Source organism: Marmota monax, unplaced genomic scaffold (assembly GCF_021218885.2).
Source record: "Marmota monax isolate L192 unplaced genomic scaffold, Marmota_monax_Labrador192_F-V1.1 WCK01_AAM20220418_F8-fsc00014, whole genome shotgun sequence".
Lineage (NCBI taxonomy): Eukaryota > Metazoa > Chordata > Mammalia > Rodentia > Sciuridae > Marmota > Marmota monax.
Genome location: NW_026695222.1, coordinates 11,101,376 through 11,124,083, shown reverse-complemented (window position 1 = coordinate 11,124,083; position 22,708 = coordinate 11,101,376). Strand labels below are relative to the sequence as shown.

The 22,708-nt window shown below is 56.0% G+C and overlaps 1 protein-coding gene across 1 annotated transcript in view; it reads left to right on the top strand.

The window, feature by feature from the left end:
• Sirpa (signal regulatory protein alpha) overlaps positions 1 to 22,708 on the top strand; it is a 41,695-nt gene that overhangs the window by 7,035 nt on the left and 11,952 nt on the right. The window contains 4 exon segments of the mRNA XM_046433161.2: positions 12,068 to 12,421; positions 17,659 to 17,976; positions 18,470 to 18,802; positions 20,484 to 20,591. Of these exon segments, the coding sequence (XP_046289117.1) occupies positions 12,068 to 12,421; positions 17,659 to 17,976; positions 18,470 to 18,802; positions 20,484 to 20,591 (1,113 nt within the window).

The window sequence follows — 22,708 nt, the reverse complement described above, 5'->3', positions numbered from 1 at the left end:
TGCTGAAGCCAGTGGGCGGTGAGGCCCGGGCACTCCCGGCTCCCCATCTTCAGTGTCCTCCAGAAATGGGAGCCCGTGGGGGAGGAAGGACTTAGCACATGGGTGGTGGACACACGCTGACCCCTGGGCCCGCTATCTTTTATTTTGAAAAATTCCAAACCTATGAAAATGAGAAGGAAGGAGCCCCGAGTCGGCACCACCCCCTCTCCCGGGCCTGGGCACCTGCCCCTTCCTTTGTTGGGGGGTGCTGTAAAGAGATGACGAACGTCAGCATCACGCATCCCCCCACCACTGTGAACCCTGCTGGGCATCTCCACAGGGGCACGTGGTCTTGTCCTCACAGTGAGCCAAAAAGCATGGGGCCCTCCTACCCCATGTGCAGATAAGGAAACTGAGGCTCCCCAGGGCCAAGCTGAGCCCTCCTGAGGCCACAAAGATCAGAGCCAGGTCCACCCCCCTTCACTCCTAACCACGTGGCTCTGCTTATTGGGGCCATTTCAATTATAAATATTCATCCAACACGTTCCCGAGCATACGCTTCGTGCAGGATGTTGCGCATCTACTGTGTGCTCCAGGTGCTCAGGGACACAGCTGTGAGCAAGACAGAAATGCCTGCTCTCAGTCGGCCATGGTGGCCCACGCCTGTCATCCCAGAGGCTCAGGAGGCTGAGGCAGGAGGATGGCGAGTTCAAAGCCAGCCTCCGCAACTTAGCAGGGCAGGCCCTAAGCAATTCAGCAAGACCCTGTCTCTAAATAAACTATTTTTAAAAAGGGCTGGGGATGTTTCTCAGTGGTTAAGCACCCTCAGGGTCAATCTCCAGTACCAAAAAGAAAAAAAGAGAAAAAGAAAAAGAAATACCTGCCGTCAGCTCCCTGACGTCCCAGCAAGGATGAAAACATAAACCCAAGTAAACATTGATCTCAGGCAGAGAGACGAGGTGAGAAGGAAAGTGAAGCAGGAAAGGAACTAGAGAGGGTTGGGTGGAGATGAAGGAAGGCCTCTCTGAGGAGCACAGATCTGGTGAACTGAGGGAGCGGCCATGGGACTACCGGGGAGGACCCTTCCATGCAGAGGAACAGCAGGTCCAAAGGCCCTGGGGTCGGAATGAGCCTGCTCTGGTCCAGGAATGGCCTGGAGACCAGTGTACACAGAGTGGGAGGGGACAGGGAAGGGGAGGTAGCAGAGGTCAGCCAGGACCTGGCCTTTGTGTCCTTCAGTTTTCTGCTGCCATCTAACCTCCTCAGATGCCCTTCCTAGCGACCCCGTTCTCAAAGGGTTCCTGTGTGCTTCTCTATCACTGTGCCGACCTTACTGATGTCCCAGTGCTCCGAGCCGTCTCCCTCACCAGGATCTGAGCTGCCTGAGAGTGGGAACCGGGGCTGCTTCATTCCCTACGGGGCCTTAGCACAGGCCTGGCCACCGGGTGGATCCATGTTGGTTACATGGAGGACAAGGAGGGACAGAGAGAGAAGGCTGAGGTGCAGGAGGCTGAGCAGGAGGGCCGGGCCTCACCGCTACACGGGGACCTCTGTGGCCAGGGCCGGACCTGCCTGCTGTCGTTCCGAAATATCAGGAAGCACAAAGTACCTCAGAGCTGGGTGGGAGAGGGGCCCGCGGTCAGGCAGCCTCGGGAGCACAGCGAAGTCCCAGCAGCAGAGCCACTGCCCACCTGAGACGGGGGAGGAGCAGCAGACACTGAGGGCCATGGCGCTGGCCCAGGGAGGGCTGCGCGCTCTCAACCGGGCTTTGGCTGGGGTCCCCCGTGAGAGTCGGCGTCCCGTGAGAGTCACCATCCACGAGACGGTAAGGGGGAGGAAGTGGTTTGGCCGGACAGAGGTGAAGTCAGTTGCCTTGGTGGCCCGTGACCTTGACTGAGGGTTGTGGCGCCCCAAGACGCAGTGGGTGCTCTGTGGAGTGGGCTGGGGAGCTCTGAGGCATTCCTACTGCCCGGTCATGGTATCATCATTTATCGTCTGGGGTCAAGAGTAGATGGAGTCCTACTCCGTCACTCACCCCCAGAGCCTGAAACCCACGACCCTGCCCTCCGGGCCTGCGTTTCCCTTGTGTGAAGCGGGCCTGGCTGGTTGCTCCCCTACAGGTCTCCCCCAGCTGCTCTGTGCTGGTTTTCATCCACACCACTTCTTTCCTACCTCAGGGCCTTTGCACTTGCCGTCTGGGCCAGGGAAACCTTCCCGGGCCTTTACTTCCTTCAGGTTTCTGCTCCCATCTAGCCTCCTCTCTAAGCTCCTTCTCAGGAGGAGAGGCTGTGCAGGGGGCACCCATGTTGGGGCCCATCCTGAGTCAACGCAGCCTGTGCCTCTTCCTGGCTGTGTGCTCTGGAGCAAGCACCTTCCCCACTCTGAGCCCCAGTATCCCCATCTGCAAAATGGAAAGGCTGCCACTGCGTCCTCCCGCGCAGGGACTAGGGGGGGTTAAGGGAACTAAGAGCCACGGAGAGTGCTCTTGCGAGCTGCAGAGAGCTCTATAAAAGGAATCAGTGCACAGTGTCAGCTTGGGGGGAAATCCCGTCCAGAGACCGTCTGCCTCGGCAGCAGAGTGCAGAACCTTGGCAAATGTCGTTTCATAAATGTGTGTGGCTTTTAAGGGGCCCTTTGCCTCAGCTGGGAAACATGTGGCAGCCTGCGTGGGCAGAGGCCTCAGCTGCGGGGACCCGTCCTCCCAGGGAGAAGCCAGGCCCGTGGGCTCCCAGGTTTCAACCCTGCCTCTGCCACTTGCCTGGCTTCTGGGCCTCAGCTTCCTCATCTGGAGGAAGGGGATGGTGATGAGAGTTCCCATGGGACAGTGTGAGATGACTTGAGGGCTTCTTGTCACCTGGCCTGATTCCACCATTGCCGTGAGAGCCTGCCCGCGGCCCCAAGGCCTGGCCCAGAGCCAAGGTGGGGCCTGGAGCGGAAGACACGCTGGGTCCTCGGCCTCCCCAGGCCTCCCTGGGCCTCCCCGGGCCTCTCTGCCTCTGCAGAGCAGGGAGGCAGAACAAGTTCTCAGGTTGCCAAGGCGCCAGGCCCAGCGCATGGTGACCTCCGCGTACTCCCCTAGCCTCTCCTGGTGTCCTCCAAGGCCTTCCAGAGTTCAAAGGGCATATATAGGGTGTGCCTGTCACAGTTCCTTCCCTGCTGCTGGGCAAACAGGGTCCCAGTGCAACGCTGCTCAGGGCCGGGTAGAGCCGCCTGAAGCTCCTCAGGGCCTCGGACCCTCCTTGCTGACCGTGTCCCAGCCAGGCCCTGTCCCAGGCAGAGGGGCCTCGCACATGATGGTTCTGCCTGGGGAGGATCCCAGCCCCTGGGGCCTCTGGATGAGGTATCGGTCATGCCTTCCTCTCCAAATGCCCCGCTGCAGGGCAGCCGCCAGCCCTGAGTGCTTACCTGTGTCTGGTGCTGAACTCCTTACACAGGCCAGCCCGGTTCACTCTGAGCACAGTCCTGGTGTTTACCATCATCACCACTGTCATTGTCACCGTCGTCACCATCACCGTCATCGTCGTCGTCACTGTCCCCTTTCTATAGATGAGGAGGAACCAGAGGTCCACATGGGTTAGGACATTTCCTGGGGTCACATAGATAGGAGGGTGAGAATCCAGACCAAAACCTTCCTTCAAACAAATGCCAGGCCCTGGGCTAAGACTGTGGGGCAAAACTAAGTCCCTGCTCCCAAAGGACTTAGAGGTCGAGGGTAGGGAGATGGAGACTTAGAAAATTAGATGACTGTGCAATATGTTGGGCACAGAAATAAAGCGAATCAAGAGGCATGAAGGGCATTAGTGGTCATATCATGTGACCAGGGAAGGCTTCTTAGATCAGAGGCAAGGGGACCAGCCATGTAGATACCTAAGGGAGGAAAGTACCAGGCAGAGGTAATGGCAGGTGCAAAGGCCCTGTAGTGGGCAGGGGAGGTGAGTAGCATGATTGAGAAAGAGTAAGGCTCTCCTATGAGGATTCTGGGTCTCACTCTGAGTGCAGCAGAGGCCTTAAGAGGGAAAAGGAGGATGTCACCTGACTCAGGCTTCAGAGCTCCCCTGGCAGCAGAGGAAATGTGGGTTATAGAGAGGGGAGTGGAGGCAGGGAGGCCACTGCCACAAGGATCCAGGTGAGTGATGACTGGGCAGTGAGGTGGTGGAAGGAGGCCAGATTCTGGGCTTGTAGTGCCAGAAGGTGAGCCAGGCTGAGTCTACTATTAGGCTGGAGGGAGGAGCCAGGACGTGTGGAATTCCCGTCCAGCCTCTTCTGACCACTGAGCATGTCTCCTGGGAGGGCGAGGGCAACCCCATCCAAAGGTGAGGAAGTGGCGGCTTAGACAAGAGCCACTTGGCCAAGTGCCCCAGGAGGGATGATGCACCCGGGCCTTCTGGCCCCAGAGCCCACACTCGGCACCATGTGTCTTGGTACCTTGGCGTTGGCTGCCTCCTGGAGGGCCGCCAGGACGCGTCAGGGGCCAGTCCTCAGAGCTGCCCACAGTGCAGGTGAGGAGGGAGCCACCCTGCCACCAGGCCACACGTCCCCGTGAGAGCTGCCTCGGTGCAGCTGTGGGGTCCACCACAGTGCATGGGGCATCTCCACCCAGGGTGCCAGCCTGCTCTTCAGATGGGAAACCGGAGCCACCTTCAGGGTGCCAGGCCATCTCCACTTGCCGGGTGGCACATCCCACAGACTCTTCCCTGACCCCCAGGCTGTGCAGGGCCCTTGTCTCACCTCTGCCTCCGCTCACCCCAGCCCCAACCCCTGGAGTCCGTCCCCCACCCCGCCTCTGTCAACCTCCAAGACCTGGCTCAGGGGCCTCGGCCTCCAGGAAGTCTCCCAGATCCTGCCCCACTTCCGGGGCCCCTCTGCAGGCCTCCTCTGGACACTGATTGCGGGTGCGTGGTCATTCCCGTGTCCAGGACTGCCCACCCACAGACTTGGCCGCTGTCAGGAGCAGGGCCTGGCCTACTGCCCTACCCCGGGGCATGGAGGGCGCGGCCTGGCTGCAGACTGGGGCTGGAGGGGTGAAGGGATGGTCCCACCTCCAGAGGCCAGGCAGAGGGGAGCCTGAGCTGGCCGCCTAGCTACGGAGTCCACGCCGCCATGCGCGGGCAGCCCCTCTGAGCCCGGGCCCTTTTTGCCTCCATGCGTGGCCGTGCTCTCCAGCGGGGACCACACGCACCTGGGAGGCTCAGCACCTCTTCAGGGCGGGGCCTGGGCGCGCCCCGCAAGCCCCGCCCCCGGGAGCTGTGACGGACAGGGAGGGCCCTGGCGCCCCTGCTCCCCCACAGCCTGGGAAGAAACTCACCTGTGCCAGGTGCGTTCCCAGCTGGCCACACTCACAAACGCGCGTGCACAGATACACAGGGCGCACACCTGCCACACTCACCCCGCCGCCGACGCCACGCCCACACGCGTGCCGCCGCGGTGGCCCCTTCTCTGCGCACGTGCGGACACGTGCCCAGCGGCTCTCACCTCCTGCACAGCCTCCACCCTCCCCGCACCAGGCCGCCACCATGTCCCGCCACCCCCGGGCCAGTGTCCACGAGCCCCTGGACACACAGCCCTGCTGCCCTCGGCACGGCCCTGCGCACGCGCGTCTCCCACACTCACGTGCTCACACTCTCTTGGCCCACCCTTGGGTGTATGTGTGAGGGGTGCCGGTGCTCTGCACACTCACGCACACGTACACACACACCTGCCCTGTCGTGTGGGCCCTCTCATGCACACTCATTTCCTCACATCCTTTTGCACGCTCCTGCACCTCGCACTCTCACAACCATTAAATCACAACCGAAGGGAGCAGAGGTGACATCGGGTGAGGTTCCAGTGCATGGGTGATAACCGCAGCCCTGAGATAGGGATGGTGGTGGGGGAAGGGGGAGGCCAGGCTGCCTCTGCTGTGGGGACCATGGTGTCATTCAAGGCCTCTTGGGTCATTGAGCCCCGGCACTGCCAGGGCTCCAGCCAGAGCCTCCTGGGCCTTGGGGTTCCTTGAGTTGGTGGAGGGTTTGTCACTAGCTCATCCTGCGGTCCCCGCTGTGGTGGCCCAGAGCTTGTGGGGGACAGGCCAGCCTCCCTGCAGGTGCCCGCCTGAGCAAGCAGCTGCTCAGAAGTGAGCACATCAGCTGTGGTCCCTTGGCCAACGGGGCTGGGGAATCACCGGGATGTCGCATGGCCCTGCCTCCCTCCGCACGGGCGTCAGCTCTAGGTTAATTTCTCATCCATGCTTTTTTTTTTTTTTTCCACTTCTAAAAATTGTTTTCATCCTTTCTCAACCTCAAACACCACCATGAGCACTGTTTTAAGAAGAAAAGTCACCTGGGTATCTCCAAGCCCTGTGGTCAACGCTCAGCCCCACCCCTGCGCACCTCTAGGTGGCATTGGCCACAGTGGTCCAGCCCTCTGTGGCCAACTGAGGAGGAGAAAGGAGGCAGGGTGGTGGGGCCGTGGTCACAGGGAGCAGTGGCCAACCGTGGTCACAGGGAGCAGTGGCCAGCAGAGCCACCTGTCCAGGGCATTGAGGTCTATTTCCAATGTTGTCACCTGTCCTTACCACAAGTGTCAAGCTCTGGGTGGCCAGGGGCACTGCCATCCACAGCCGCGGGCTCAGGGTCTAGGAAACGGGTCCTACCACCAGGCCACTCCTCTTACAGCCATGTGCTCCTCTTACAGCCATGTGCCCCACCCTGGGGAAGTTACTTCTCCCCTTAGAAAACTTACTCACAGCCTCTGCATCGACACTTGAATTTTTTCCAAAAAGCATTCAGTGATCACTGCAAACAAAACAAAACAAAGACCCAAAGCTTTAAGATATTCAATATATTATTTACTATCAAGTATCAGTATAATGTTCCCACTTCATCCCACACCCCAACATGGGGTGTTTACCTAGTATTCAAGACCTCTCTCTCTCTAGACATGCAATTGATCACCTGCAAACATTTATTGAGCACATACTCAGGCACAGTCATCAGGAGCCAGGGCCATAGTGGTGAGCAAAAGGACAAAATCCCCCGAGGGCAGATTCATTCAGACAACAAACACACAATGTAACAAGCAAATTACATGCATGGATTTCTTTAAACAAATGAGATACTATATATATTCTGTGTGTGTTATGTTTGTTTTGAGGTACTGCAGATGGAATCCAGGGCCTCCTGCAGGATAGGCAAGAGCTTTACCACGGACCTATACCCCCAAGATTTTATTATATTTAATAAAATATAACATTAATATAAAATATTTAATAAAATTAGATTACCTAAAAATATAAATATAATTTTATTACACTTAATAAGATTATATTATATAATTTATATATAGTTTATATTACATATAAATTGAAGATTGAACCTAGAAATTCTACCACCGAGCTACAGTCTCAGTTCCCCACCGCCCTGCTTTTTTTTTGTTTTTGTTTTTTTTAATTTGAGACATGGTCTTGCTAAGTTGCCCAGGCTTCCCTGAAACTTGGGATCCTCCTGCCTCAGCCTCCTGAGTAGCTGGGATTACAGGTGTGCGCCAAGCACCTGTATTCTTTAATGTATTCTTTAATGTTCATTCGATTTAGAAAAAATCTGAAAAATATCCAAAGTAGAAGTCGGGGGGGGGGGCGGAGAGAGAAAACCTCCATCAGTTTTAGAGTCACGATCCAGAGAGAGTAGCCTTTTATAGCTTTGGATAGTAACTTGGAGTTGTTCATAAATAGTTTCATTTTATTTTACAAATTTGCAATCATACTGAGAGCACAGGTTTCCTTCATCTCTTGCACAAGTAATGCAAACAAAAAAACAGACACAAACCAACTCCTGTGTAAATTACTCCAATTACTCAAATTAGTAACCCGTTAGTTAATCCTCAATGTCCCCACCCCACCCCACCCACCCAAAAAAACTTGTAGTGTGGGACCACTCTGACCTGTGGCACATTTTCGTGGCATTTGTACACTGTTTTCATGGCTGTGCACTTGGCCGTCACATGGATTGACTGCAGTGGGGTCAACCAGCCTCTTTCCCTTGGACATTAGGATAGTCCCAATTTTTCATTTTTATAAGGACACTTAAATGAACAAACCAAAACGTCTGCACATACCCTGAGCTCTCTGAAGGTATGATTTCCATTCACTCCTACTTTAACTACTCTACATCAAAATGTTGATTGCAGTTCTTTGATGGTATTATATGAGATTATTTTGTTTTTATACTTTTTTGTTTCCTCTAAATGCTTTGCAATGAACAGGTTTTATTTGCATAACCGCAGTGTTATTTAAAATTAGGCCATGAAAACTGTAGTCACTCGGGTGACTACAGTCACCCGAGTGACTACAGTTTTCATGGTAACTTTACTGCTGCCTGGATTTCCACGAAGGGGTAGGCCCTCGTGCACTGGGCCATCCCTATCATTGGTTGGTTTTCTAACTTCTAGATCTTTCTGGAGGCGACCCTCTCCATATCTGAGGTGATGTCCCTGGTGGACGGTTCCCACAGTTCTGGTCCATCCTGCCAAACTGCTTTCTGCAGAGGGCCTTCCAACTCCCCCTCCCACCAACAGCGACTGGCTGTGCCTGAGACTGCCTCTCCCTGAGACTGCCCGGGGCCCCTGAATAGTCTCACCCTGCCAGGAGGGCCAGGGAGAGCAGGAAAGGGTTTTGTCAGCCACACCAGCATGATGACCCCAGGCCTGGACCACAGGAGCGATTCTTAACAAGCTCAGTTCCCAGAACAGAACCTGCAGAGAAAGAGAAAAGACAGCGAGCAAGATGGGGGGGGGGTGCTCTCTTTGGAAGAAACACACACATACCCAGATTAAAATAATATTTGGCACTTACGTCGCACTTTTAAAATTCTTCAAACGCTTTATAAACACTAGCTAATTAATTAAGCTGCCTAAATCTGGCTGCAGTTGGTGGAGAGAGCTCAAGAGGATCTAAAAAAAAAAGAGGGGGAGCCAGCCCTACCCAACTCCAGATTTTATTGTCGCCTGCCCGGGCCCGGGTGTGATGGCGGGCCTCCGGCTGCACAGAATAGCCCTGCTCCTGGGAGCCCACTGCCAGGTGCCGAAGCGCCTCCCCAGCGCAGCGCCCTGGCCTGTCGCTGACCCAAACCTGGGGGGCGCTGATACTAATAAGGGTGAAAATCACCTGAGAGCCGTGGCCCAGGCCCCCCACCACCTAGAGAGGCCAATATTAGCTCCACTTCACAGACGAAGAAGGAGGCTCCGAGAGGGGATTTGTCTGGATCCCGGAGCAAATAGAACCCCCTCCCTCCTCCACTCGTCAATGTGTTCAGTCAACATATCCTTAATGACAACCCAGGGTGCGCCAGATCCTGTTCCAGGCAGGAGGTTGGAAGCCATCCCTTGTGGATCCAACATCCTAGTGGGGGGCAATAGAACCATCGAGACAAAATCAAATATATAAATAATGCAGCTTCGTGATAATAATAGGAATAGGAACTAAAATTTAAGCAGCATGTGTGTGGCAGGTGTTTATGTGTAGCTCTGTCACAGTCCTCATGACTGACTGTCCCCGGGGTGGATGCCGGTACCTGGCTTGGTAGATGATGGCATGGCGGTCCAGGAGGGTGGGGCAGAGCCAACCCAGGCCTGTGGCCCCGCACAGAGTAGGTGCCGTTTCTGGATGGGCTGGTCTCCTGGTGAGTGCAGACCCCGGAGGAACGTCGCTGGCTGGGTGCTCTGGGCAGGGGCTGGTGTTGCCTCTGGGGACTCCAGGTGACTTCCTGCCTCCAGGCCTCGAGTGGCCTGTACCTCCTGTGCCTCTCACATGCCTGCCACTATTGGGCTGGCTGACGCTAGACTGGCCCCTGTCCCCTACAGGCTCTGCTTTCCTCCCTGGTGCCGTGAGAATCAGGCCGTGCTCAGGCTGACCCTGGAGCCTCAAGGGCGAGCCCTGGCGGGAGGGGAAGTGAGGCAGGATGATGGACAGATGGTGACAAACCAGCTTTCAGGCCCTGGGCTTGACTGGGCCCATGGACCTCCCCCTGGACACTTTCCCCTTGCCAGTGAGGCAGTGCCAGCTCCTGGGCCTGTGGGCACACCCACGGGGTCTCTCTCCTGCCCACCAGAGCTGGAGGGGCCACTCAGGGAGGCTGAAGCCCTGTTTGGTGGACAGGGTCCCATCAAGGTCAGTGGAGAACCCAGCGGGGAGCCAGATCACTCATCCCACCGTGTCCCAGGCTGCCGCTCCTGTCTCTGTCTTTCCCTTTTTCCCATCCCAGTCCCTCTCTGACTTGTCTCTCTGTGTCTCTGTCTCTGTGTATGCAGTTGTCTCTTCAAATCCTCAGGTTCCACACGACATATTCAACCACAGTTAGGCCTACCATGGCTGCATCTGTACTGAACACAGACGTTTTTCCTGCCATTATTCCCTAAACAATGCAGTCTAACAACTATGTACATTGTGTTAGGCATCACAGTCCTGCACTGCCTAATGACATTTCACTTGACAGCTAACCACACTTACAACCATACACACACCACCTAGTCTAGGTGTGTGGTCGGCTTTACTGCATCTAGGTGTGGGTGAGTTTGCCGTACTGCTCAAGCAGTGACCAAACTGCCCAATAACCTGTACCCATCATTAAGCGACGCTTGGCTGTCAGTAATCCAGGATGACGTACGGTACACAAAGGATTGCAGACATCATGCAAATACGACATCATTTATAAGAGGGACTTGAGCATCCTTGGGTCTGTATCCAGGAAGGGTCTTGGAACTGTCCCCGCAGGTTCCGAGGGATGGCTTTGTGTGTTTATCCCACTCTTCGTGGTCTTTCTTTTCTCCCCTGCCCACCTCCACCTTATTCAGAACCAGGGGCCCAGGAGACACCTGCTCTGAGCTCCCTTCCCTCGGTGCCCGAGCATCTGCAGCCCACCCCACTTGCCCGGGCATCTTCTGGGCTGTGTCCTTCCTCTGCACTGCCCCCCAGGCTCTCTGCGGGGTCTCTGTCTCACACGCTCCAGGGTCTCCAACTTGGAGCCCAGGCCTCTCCCACCACTGACCCCAAGACTCCTTCCAGTTGCCCAGCCTGGAACCCTTGAGGCCTGGACTAGGTTCCACTCCTGGGAGTCCCCATGGTCCAGCTCAGAACTGGCCTGAGCGAGAGTAGTGAGGGCTGGTGAAGTGAAGTTTGAGTAGCAACCTCACCCTTCATCCACTGTTAGTCTAAAAAATGACTTCCCCTGTGCCCAGCCGGGTGCAGGGGCTCCTTTGGGGGAATCTCATTTTCTTTGCAAATAAAGCAGAGGACTTGCGGGGGAGTGTTATAACTGTTTTTGTGGATAAGGAAACTAAGACTAAAACCTGATGGATAAACCAGGATCACGTGTGATAAGGGGCGCACCACATTTCAAACCAGGTCTGTTGACTCCAAAGACCAGATGCTCCTGTTTGCCACTGTCCCTGGTCTCTGCTTGTCCAGTCCTCCTGGACAGGACTCGGATGGACTCATAGTGATTATTTTACAGATGAAGAAGGCAGCGCTGAGAGCCAGAAAGGCCTGCCCAAGCCCAGGGCAGCACTTAGCAGCTGGGTCTTTTCAGTTGCCCGAGTGATGGCCCCAGGTGACATGGGACACTATTGGGCCAGGACTCCAGCCATCGTGCTCCTACTTCACCACTCCCTAGGCTGCTAAGTGCAGCTCCACAGTGCAGGGTCGTAGTCCTGGGTCCGCTGGAAACAATCAAAAGGCCATGCAGAGTCGGTCCCCACACATCGGGTGGCCTCCTCCTCTGCATCTTCTCCCGTGCTGTTCCCTCAGCCAGGACCCCCAGGGCTCCCATCTGGTCAATGCAGATTTGAATTTCAGAGTCCACTAGACGCAGCTCTGCCACAGAGGGCCCAGGCCTCACACCCCACTCTGTCACCCCACTCTGACTTAGCTCTCCAAGCCTCAGTTTCCTCGTTTGTATCCCAATCACAAGGAGCAGGCCCATGCGAGGGTTAAATGTGGTCCCATGTGCCTTGCGCTGAGCTCGGGTTCCTCTCGGGATGTGTATTCAGGAAAACTGGTTGTTGAGAAAACACACAGGATCCTCCAGGATGAACGGTGACCACCCTGTGTCTCCCCCAGGAGTGGCTGCACAGGAGCTGCAGGTGATCCAGCCTGAGAAGTCAGTGTCTGTCGCTGCTGGAGAGTCGGCCACTCTGCACTGCACTGTGACCTCCCTGCTCCCTGTGGGGCCCATGCAGTGGCTTAAGGGGGCAGGGCCAGGCCGGGAGCTGATCTACAACTTCTAAGAAGGCCACTTCCCCCGAGTCACAAATGTCTCAGATGCCACAAAGAGGGACAACAGGGACTTTTCCATCCGCATCAGTAATGTCACCCCAGCAGACGCCGGCACCTACTACTGTGTGAAGTTCCAGAAATCGACCCCTGATGATAAGGAGTATAAGTCTGGACCAGGCACCGAGTTGTCTGTGCGAGGTGAGTGCAGCTGCCTCCTCCTCCCTGGGGTGGGACAGGAGGTCAGGGGTCACGCCCTCCATCCTGGGGGCCACAGCTGAGAAGCAGGAGCAGCACTGGGTGCTCATGTCATGACCTGCTGTCACCCCTTCTGCAGGTCAGGGAGGCAGAGGCCTGTGGAGGCCGTGCTATTTGGTCCAGGCTCCATGGCTGGCAAATGGGGGGCATCTGCACCCCTCACCTGCCTGCTCCACAGCCCTGACCTTTTCCAGTCTGGCCCAGCCCTGTGGCTCCCCAGCTGAGGGCTCTGAGGGTTTGAGGGACTTGCCAATCACAGAGCCAGACCAAGTGCCACCTTTAGAGAGTATTGCCCTGTGGGGGTGAGTCCTCTTTATACCACAATCCTTGAGGGCCTGCTGTGTGCCAGGTGCTGCTCTGGATGCCATGGAAGAAGCAGGGAGCAGCCCAGGCTGAAGCTCTTGTCCCACCTCCTTATATTCTTGTCCCTCCCTGAGGACCAGGCCTCCAGAGCAGGGAGGGGGCAGGGCATGCTTTCCTTCCTTCCCCTCCTGGAACAGCACCTGAGGAGGATTCTGACAGGCTCAGGTTCCCTGTAGACCTGGGGCCCTGGTGGAGGAGCTGCCAAGAGGTTGAGGCCTTTGCTCTGTGTCCGCCGTAAATCCCTGTGTCCCAGGGACCAGCCCTCACAGGCCCTGCAGGGCAGGGGCAGAGCTGGGTCACTCATCAGGCAACGTTCCCCATGTGGGTGACACAGGGGTCCCAGTTCAGGAAGCAAATTGCTCACTTTGAGTTTCCTGCCAGAAGCCCAGGATTCTCTTTCTAACTCCTGAGCCCAGGAAGGTCAGCAAAGGAAGGACCTTTCATCCATCTGCTCAGCCCCATTGACAGATGAAGAGCTGGAGGCTTAGGCATGGCCAGCGACCCGCCAAAGGTCACATGGCCAGTTAGTGCCAGGATCAGGCTGGGAACCCAGGTCCCATTCCAGTCCCGCTTCTGTGCTGCCCGGTGCTGACACTGTCTGCAGATGAGCAAGGTGCAGTGGAGGTGCTGAATAAGAGCTCCTGGAACCCACTGGCCAGGGAGCCAGAGTTTCTGCCCCTCACTGGTTTCCCTGAGATTCAGCACGAGCCTTACATTCAGACCCTGAGGCTGGTTTACATCAAAAACTTCCCCCCAGTGCCATCCTGGTCATTCCTTATTGGGATCCCATATCTCTGCGTGGGATATGGAATAACAGGTGATTTATCATCCAGCAGCTGGAAATGCCACTGTGGATCCTCCCCTATTCTGTTGGTAGAGATTTGAGTTGGTCCCAATCTTGAGCTGTTAAAACAGTGCTGCCGTGGGAACCTCGCAGTGATCATCCCCTGCAGGTGGGAGACACCCACTGCAGAGGCCCGCTGGGTCAGAGAGTACGATTACTTTATGTGGATGACACCAGTGTTCTGTCCTGGGTGTGGTGGCACCAAGTCTCAGACCCCAGAGGTAGGCAGGGAGGTGGCTTCCTCCTGATTTTGCAGGTGTCACCAACAAAAACCCTGAGGGCCCAGCATCACATGCCCACCAAGGCAATCACAGCCAGCAAGCAGCTCAGGTGACTCTCTCTTCTGACTCCTAGTAGATACTTGGTCCTCTCTGCCATGTCTTGGGCCCAAAGGATGCTCTGGATGACAAAGAGGGAGATGGAGGGGGCAGGGGTGGCTGTGGCCAGATGCCACATCTTCCTTATGGTACTTTGCCTTGGGTACCGATCTTCCCAGGCTGTTGGGAGGACGCAGGGAGCCTGCCCAGGAACAGACCCACAGGAGCCAGGGGGCTGTGCTCCCCAGGCTGCGTGGTCTTAGGTGAAGCCTGGCTCCTGTAGAGCCCTTCATTTCCCTATCTATGAAATGGTCATGACCATGGCCCCTGCCCAGGACTCTGTGAAGAGTCGAGGGGATGCTCACAAAGCCCTGGTGGGTGGGTGGGAGGGGTGCCAGGTTGATTACTGATCAGGAGGGCAGGGACAGAGCCCACATGCCTGGACCCCACATCCCAGCCCAGCCACTGTCCAGCTGGTGACCTCAGACAAGGTGCTCCACACAGGGGGCCTCAGGGTCCTCACCTGTCCATGACACCCCCTCACAGAACAGGGCTGGCCCTGAAGGACAGAAGTCACCTAATGCCCTTGGATCGGCACATGGCTTGTAGGAAGTATCCCCTCAATGTGAGCCGTTGAGTCTGGTCGTGTGACCTTGAAGGGGCCACATTCCCCTCCAGGTCCCAAGGGACAAGAGGGTTGGGGCAGCTTGGGGTTGAGTGGCTCCCACCTGGCTGCTCGTTGAAATTGCTTGGGAAACTCAAAAAAAATCCCAGGCTCCATCTAGAAGTTTTGCTTTGATAGGTCTGGAGGGGGTCTGGGCGTCTGAAGTCTTTAGTTACTCCAGAAGATTCTAATATACAGCCACGGCTTATGACCTCAGAGCCATGTGTCCTGAGGCCACAGGGGAAAGCTGGAGTGTCATCCTCTGGCAATCCTGGTCCCCCATGGAGGTAGAGCATGAGGTACGTTTTTGGGTGTGGCTGCTTCAGAACAGCATGTGCTGGGCTCAGCTCTCTGGGGTCCGTGGAGGAGCAGGGCCACCTCCCAGGAAGCAGACCCCTGGGCCCCTGGAGGGGCCACCAGACACAGCCTGCTCAGGGCCCGTCTCAGCGCAGGCCCTCCCCGCTCCGTCTTCCACAGTCTGCCAGTGAGGCCTTGCTCCTCAGCCACAACCCTCCCAGCCTCCGTGGCCCAGGATGTCACTGAGGTCCGTCCCCTCCCTCCACAGAGTCCTGTCTTTCTGTAAAGAGCTCATCTGGAGGAATCGCCTGGGATCCTGTCCCTGATTTGAAAGCCACTTCCTCAACCTTGTTTCCTGTTGGGAAAACGGGGGGCTTCCTCTCAATCAGGTTCTCCCGGCAGCTGCAGGAGCAGGACAGAGGCTTCTCCTGGGTCCCCACTGTTTTTGATGCGTCTCCTGGCTGCTAAGGAATGAGTGTGTGGTCAGAGGGAGTGACGTCAGAAGCCATAGGTGTCATTTATTAGGCACCTACAGCATGCCAGCCACTGAGTCTTGCCTCTACCTCATCTTACAGGGTGGTGTCCCCTTATTACAGAGGGCACACTGAGGCTTCAGCAGATAAGAACAGAGACATGGGCTGGGGTCCGATGCCTCCATGGTAGACCACCCACTGAGCACGTCTAGGCCTGGATTCCATCTCCAGCACCCCAACTAACCAACCAACCAACAAAAAGCCCAGAGATTCTTAATGAATCAACCTAAACCAGATGCCATGCGCCCTGCCCTTTGCCTGCTGTGTGTCTTTGGCCAGCCACGCCTGTCTCTGAACCTTGTCTCACAAAGGGGCTCACACTCAGATCCCCTCACAAGGTTGGTGAGCACAGATGGAGAGCCAGCTTCAGAGCCCTCAAAATTTGATGACTGGTAGCTGCAGTTGTCCCTGTAGCCATAGGGGATCGGTTCTGGGATCCCTGAGGATACACAAATCCAAGGGTGCTGAAGACCTTCCTATATAATGATGTGGTATTTGCCTATAACCTATGCACAGCCTCCTATATACCTTAAAACATCTCTAGTTTACTTATAAAAGCAAATACTATGCAAATAGTTTTATACTGTTTTGTTTAGGAAATCATGACAAGAAAAAGCATGTGCAGTACAGGCGCCATTTTTTGAATAATGCTCTGTCTGCAGTTGGTTGAGTTCAGGGACTGGGAGCCCTCGGATACGGGGAGCTGGTTCTGCCACCTCTCATCTCTTTAGTGACTTCCAGGCTGCTGGTGTCTTGATGACTTAAGTGTCACCCTCCTTATGGTGCCCTCAGAATGTCAGGTGAACGTTACAGGGTAGGATAGATGTTTTCATGTACAAATATTTGTGATATTTGCTGCCTGGTGACTGTGCTGGGTGGTGATTAGCAATTTGGAGACTCCACAGGACCCATCTGAGGACCCGTCCACAGGGCACACACCTCCTTCTGATCCTCTCCCTTTCGAGCCTTCTGCCTGCTCAGAGGGCCTGAGTTTGTGACTCTTGTAATTAATCAGTGATTAACAACTTAACCCTCTTTAGCCTCCTGAGCACATGGCGATCTGTTTCCAACCTCAAAGTGACCTAAGAAAGGCCCCAGATTCAGAAAAGCATTTTTTTTTTCCAAGAGCTGGGGAGGAGACTGAGGCAGGAGGATCATAAGTTCAAAGCCAGCCTCAGTGATTTAGCAAGGCCCCAAGCAACTTGGCAAGACTCTGTCTCTAAATTAAAAAAAAAAAAATAGGGCTAGGATATGGCTCAGCGCTAAAGTACCCCTGGGCTCAATCCCTGGTACCAAAAAAAAAAAAAAAGGAGGGGGTGTGGAGGGAAGCATCTCTTTAGCCTCTCCCTTTCAAATTCAGGAGTTAACACAGGTTAGACCACTGGTATATTTTTGGAAAGAATGGAAAACATGGAGTTCATTCATAAACACCTACAGGGAGCTCCCTGGATAGAAAGAAATTCTTGGAGAAAGATAGATCTGCCTGGGTTCTCATCTGAGGCCCATCTCCGGTGTGTGACTCAAAGCAAAATACTCCCAGGGTCTCCTGTAATCGTCACTATGGCCCAGAAGAGGTGCTGACACCCCATGTCTTAGATGTGACTCTGGAATGTGCACACCACACACACGTCAGGGTGGCCGCAGGGTTCCAGGGTTTACGGTGGTGCTGTGGTGCTGTTTGTCACTGTGTTTACTTCTATAAATGCTTTCCCTAGGTCCCCAAGGGAGGCCAGTAGGGAATGATTAATACAAAGAGTGAAACAGGTCAGTCATTTCCTTCCTGGGCCCAGCTTGGTGGAAATCCCCTTCTGCAGAGGACTTTGACCTCAGACCTGGAATTCCACCTGGTCTTCCCTTCCTCACTGTCTGGCCGGGTCAGTGTGTTTGCCACCAAGACAGGAGATAAGAGGCTAAGGACACCAGCTCCTGGCTTTATTAAGAGGATTAACAGATAATGTCCTGTACAGGCTGGGGACCTAGCTCAGCCTTGGCGTGTGCTTCCCAGCATGAGGTCCTGGGGTCAATCCCCAGCACCGGCAAAAAAAAAAAAATAAATAATAATGACAATAATAATGTCTAGGAAGGTTCTTCACAGTGTCGCTGGCTCATGGTCACAGGTGGCCTCCCAATCACCTGACTTGTCTGTCAATGCTCCTCCGCAGCCAGACCTTCTGCCCCCATGGTATTGGGTCCTGTGACCAGGGCCATACCTGGGCAGATGGTGAGCTTCACCTGCAAGTCCCACGGCTTCTCCCCCCGGAACATCACCCTCAAGTGGTTCAAAAATGGGAATGAGCTCTCGCACACCCAGACCAGCGTGCACCCCACGGGAGAAAGTGTGTCCTACAATGTGTCCAGCACAGCCCAGGTGACCCTGGCCCCTGGGGATGTGCACTCTCAAGTCATCTGTGAGGTGGCCCACGTCACCCTACAGGGGAGCCCTCTTCGTGGGACTGCCAACTTGTCTGACACCATCCGAGGTACAGGACCCTGATCCCCACCTCAGCCCACACTGACCACCCAGCCTGCTGCTCCCCAGGGGCCTTGGTCCAGGGCCTCAGTGGCCTGGGCTGTAATTCCCAGCAGTGCTGTCACCTGCCATCACATGTGGACTCATGCCCTGTGGCCAGCATGAGTTGGTGGCTTCATTTCATTGACCAGAAGCAACTATCACTGCTGAGCTCCTCCCAGAGCCGAGCCTTGATGTGCAGGGAGGTTCCATCTATTGTGCTAACTTCCTGCAGGCCAGGAGTTGTGTTTGTCAACCTCACTCACTTTACCCTCAGGGGAGCTGCTGATCACTTGGCACCTGTGGGTGGCAGGCCCTGTGGTTAGTGATTCACTCCCATGCAAACCCCCAGTGTCTGAGCCCCTCTACATGCCTGGCCCTGTCCCAAGGGAGGCCCTTGCCCTGCTGGGAGGAGCTCAGCTGTCTGTGCCATAAGGTCACAGCTTCTGCCTGTGCTGTTTCAGTTCCGCCCACCCTGGAGGTCACCCCACAGCCCACCATGGCAGGGAACCAGGTGAATGTCACCTGCCAGGTGAAGCACTTCTACCCCCGGAGCCTACAGCTGACCTGGGTGGAGAATGTCAACGTGTCCAGGACAGAAACAGGCTCGACCCGCTCAGAGAACAAGGACGGGACCTTCAACCTGACCAGCTGGCTGCTGGTTAACTCCTCTGTGCACAGGGAGGACGTGACGTTCACCTGCCGGGTGGAGCACGATGGGCAGCCAGCCACCACCAGGAACTACACCCTGAAGGTCTCTGCCGACCCCGGGAAGCAAAGCCCAGAAAACACCCCGGGTGAGGCCCACATCCCAGCTGATTGAATGCTTTAAACTTCATCCTGACTCTGTGTGTTGTGACGTGAGAGCAGTGACCCCCCTTCCCCCAGGGCACCCAGAGCCTGGGAACAGCAGCGTCTTAGTCAGCTCCCCACACCCACACTCTGAGGGTCTCCTCTGTTGGGATGGGCACACATCCCATGGGGCCTTCAAACAGGGACACTAAGGAGGAAGGCAGGACGGGGGATGGGCCTGTCCTGACAGCCGCCACTTGCCTTCTTCACCTGACACTTGTCACATCCTCATGGCCCCCTCCCTCCTCTCTTTCTGACCTCAGCCTAGTGTCCCCAGCACTCCTGCTGCTGGCAGTGGGGTGGGAGGCTCTGGGGATTCTTTCATCTTGGCTGCTGTGACCACTGTTGTACCTACTGTGTCCCATGTGTGCTGTTTCTGTGCGACGGTCTCTCAAGGACCCTTTCTGGGCCAAGGGCATGCTCATTTAGCATGAAGGTGACGCATCCATTCCACCAGATTGGGAGACCCAGGCACGGGTTATCCGCCCCCCTCCGATGTGTTGCGAATTCTTCTTACTTGAAAATAGCCGCATCTTGTCCTCTAATGCCACCGTGGAGTGATGACCTGTCATCACCTTGGCTGACAGTTTGTACGTAGCAGAACCTTTGGACAGATGAGAACGGAGGCCACTTCTTTGTGTTTCCTTCAGGGAAGCCCCAAGAGAGCCTCAGTGCTGTGTCATGGTGTCCCTTTGATTGTACCGAAGCCTGGTTTTCATAGGATGTGCAATACAGGGTGTGTGGATTTGTCACAGGCTTGCTGTGGGACCTTGAGCAAGTCAGTGCCTGACTCTGAGCCTCTGCTTTCTAAGGGCCATGTTGAAGGAGATGAGCTTCGTGCCCCTCAGCTCTGATTCTCTGGGGGTAGGGACTGTGACTGTTTTATTCAGCATTGTAGCTTCAGGGCACATAATAGGAACTCAATTGTTGGAGAGAGGTTGGAAGAGTTGGTGTTGAATAGTTGCAGTGGAATTTCTTATCATCCTCAAGAAGAAGGCAGCAGGGGGAAGAGGTTCACCTGACCTGCCCAAGGTCATGTAACTGGTTAGGGACATTGATTTGAGCCCACGTTTCTATGACTTGGAGCCTTGGATCTCCTACCTGTGCCCTGGGGCCTCTCAAGCCTCTGCTTCTAACCCAGGTGCCCTGATTCACAGCTCGTAGGCTGTAGGGCCCAGGGCCGGGGCACAGATGGGTGGTCAGCCCCTGGGTGGTCAGCCCCTGGGCTCTCACGGAGTCCCACAGCCAGCGGGCACACAGCCGCTCCGCAGTGTCCCTCTCCCTCAGCGCCTTCTGCCGCTAGCGGCTGACTCACGGTCTCAGATGGATGGGTGGCTCCTCTGTGGTTCGGCTCCAGATGAGAAGGAACGTGTTCTGTTCCCTAGGAGGGAGATGCTGCCCACACCCTGCAGCTGGGCTCCGCGGTCCCCTACCCCAGGCCCTCAGCCTGGTGTTTGCTCCTGGTGACCCCCAGGGGCGACTGTGCGCCGACCTCTGTGCCCACGTGACTGCGAGGCTCGCCCGGCCCAGCCAGCTGTTCTGCCTCACTGTGCAGAGGGGCCGTGGGTTTGGGTTTTTCTGTTTCCCATCTGCATAAGTGAAGCCTGTCTTCTGTGTGGTCCTCAGACAACTCTGCCAATTGGAACATCTTCATCGTGGTGGGCGTGGTGTGTGCCTTGCTGGTGGTCCTGCTGATGGCGGCCCTCTACCTCCTCCGCATCAAACAGAAGAAAGGTGGGTGGCTCCCCTTCTCTCCCCTCAGAATCCGCCCCTGGGCTTGTCCTCCCCAGGACACGTGGTGCCTTGGGCATGGGTGACGGGGTCCAGAGGTGGCCACACCAGGGCGGCTGGGGCAGCTGCTCCAGGCTGGTGGAGTCTGGGAGGGTCCCTCGTGGCCTGCCCCTCATGGTGGCAAAATGATGGTCATTGCCCTGAATTTCGTTCCTCCCAGGTCCACTCCTGAGGCAGGAAACAGATTGCTGCCAGGGGTAGCAAGAGGGGCCCTGGGACCTCCCCTTGCCAGTCTCAGGGGGGAAGAGGCTTTCCCAGGAGCTGCTGCCAGACTCCCTCTCTCCTCCCGTGCATCCAGGTCACATGCCCAGCGCAGGCCGTGGGGAAGGGAGTGGGGTCAGCACAGCCAGTACGTCCGAGGTGGGGGGTGGGGGGCTACATGTAGGATGTTAGGGCGGTGTGGACACACAGTGCTCCTCAGGGTGACCCAAGAAACGTGGGTGTCCTCCCTAGAATCCCCACCCTCCATGGCACTGTGCATGAGGCTGGGGCTGGGACAGGCCTCGACTTTGAAGTCAGGCCAACCAGGGTTCTTGATGCCTGTTTTGTACTCTATAAACAATCAGCTCTGCCTCCACGAGCCTCCGTTTTGTAGCCTCATCTATAAAATGGCTTTAGCGAGCCTGGTGCGGTGGTCACACCCATAATCCCAGTGGCTCAGAGTCTGGGACAGGAGGATGGCAAGTTCAAAGCCAGTCTCCACAAAAGAGAGGCCCTAAGCAACTCAGTGAGACCCTGTCTCTAAATAAAATACAAAATAGGGCTGGGGTGTGGCTCAGTGGCCTAGTGCCCCTGGGTTCAATCCCCGGTACCCGCCCCCACCCCCCCAAAACAAAATGGCTTTAGCAGCACCTGCCTTGTAAGATAGATCTGGGGCCCAAGTCGGCTCCTGGGAAGTGACGAGTCTGGCATGTTCTGGGACCTTAGCGCACACTTCCTCAGCCACACTCAGAGGAGGCAGTTTTAAGCTGGTATTTCCGAAACCTTTTTTACTGCAAGCGACAGAAATAACATTTCACATCTCAGCCCAACACACCCCTTTAGATAAAATTGAAACTCTGGTATTTTCTTTTTGGTCATACTCTGTTCTTTTCTGTTTAAAGTGGCTGGCTGTGACCCACCATGAGCCACAGGCAGCAAAGTGACAGGCGCTGTCCCGAGCTGCCCTCCTGTGGCGGGGCACTTGGCTCAGCCAGCACGGGCGTGTCCTGGGTAGTCAGGATCCCCTCTGCTCCAAGCTTCTGTCCCTCCTGGGCTGACAGGAGTCTGCCTGAGACACAGACCAAGCCCCACGCTCCAATTCAGGAGGATGGGGGTAGGCCCTGTCTCTCCAGAGAGTAAAGGGGGTCCACGGCACCTGTCCCATAAAGGTCTCCCTACAGTTCCTGGGGAGCCCTCCGCTTGTTCACCCAAAGGTGACAGAACATTGTGGTGGCCTTCAGTGAAGCCCCAGCTGTCCTTTCCAGGACTGCGTCTGGCATTAGGCAGGGCTCCTGGCTCATGAGCTTGTCACTATGGGGTAGGATCAGCGGCCCCTTGTTGCAGAGGAGGGATCTGAAGAGAGGTCGACCACCCAGGAAGCCCCTCAGCTGCTGAGTGGTGGGTCTCTATACAGAGCCCAGCTCCCAGACCAGGCTGCAGGGACCTGTGTCCCACTGGGCCACCCCCATGTGCTCCACACTGCTTCCGGGGCTTGGCGTGTAGTGACACAGTCAGCCCCCGCCACAGGCCTCAGCTCAGGTTTTGCATCCCATTTTATAGGTGAGGAAACTGAGGCCTGGGTGAGTTAGAAAACTTGCTCAGGTCCTCCCAGCCTGCAGGTGGGGCCAGGATTCAAAGGCAGGGACCACATTAGTGCCCACTCTGCACACTGCCTCCCCGAGCCCCAAGGAGATGTCCCTCCTCCCCTCCTTGGGCCCTGGAGATGTCCCCTCCTCCACCTCGGTACCCTCTGCGTAATGTCCCTTTGTCAGCTCCACCACTGGCCAGCTGTATGAGCCTGGGAAGTCACCCAGTCTCTCAGGTGGAGAAGGAGGGTGATTGGCGTCTGGTCACTAGAG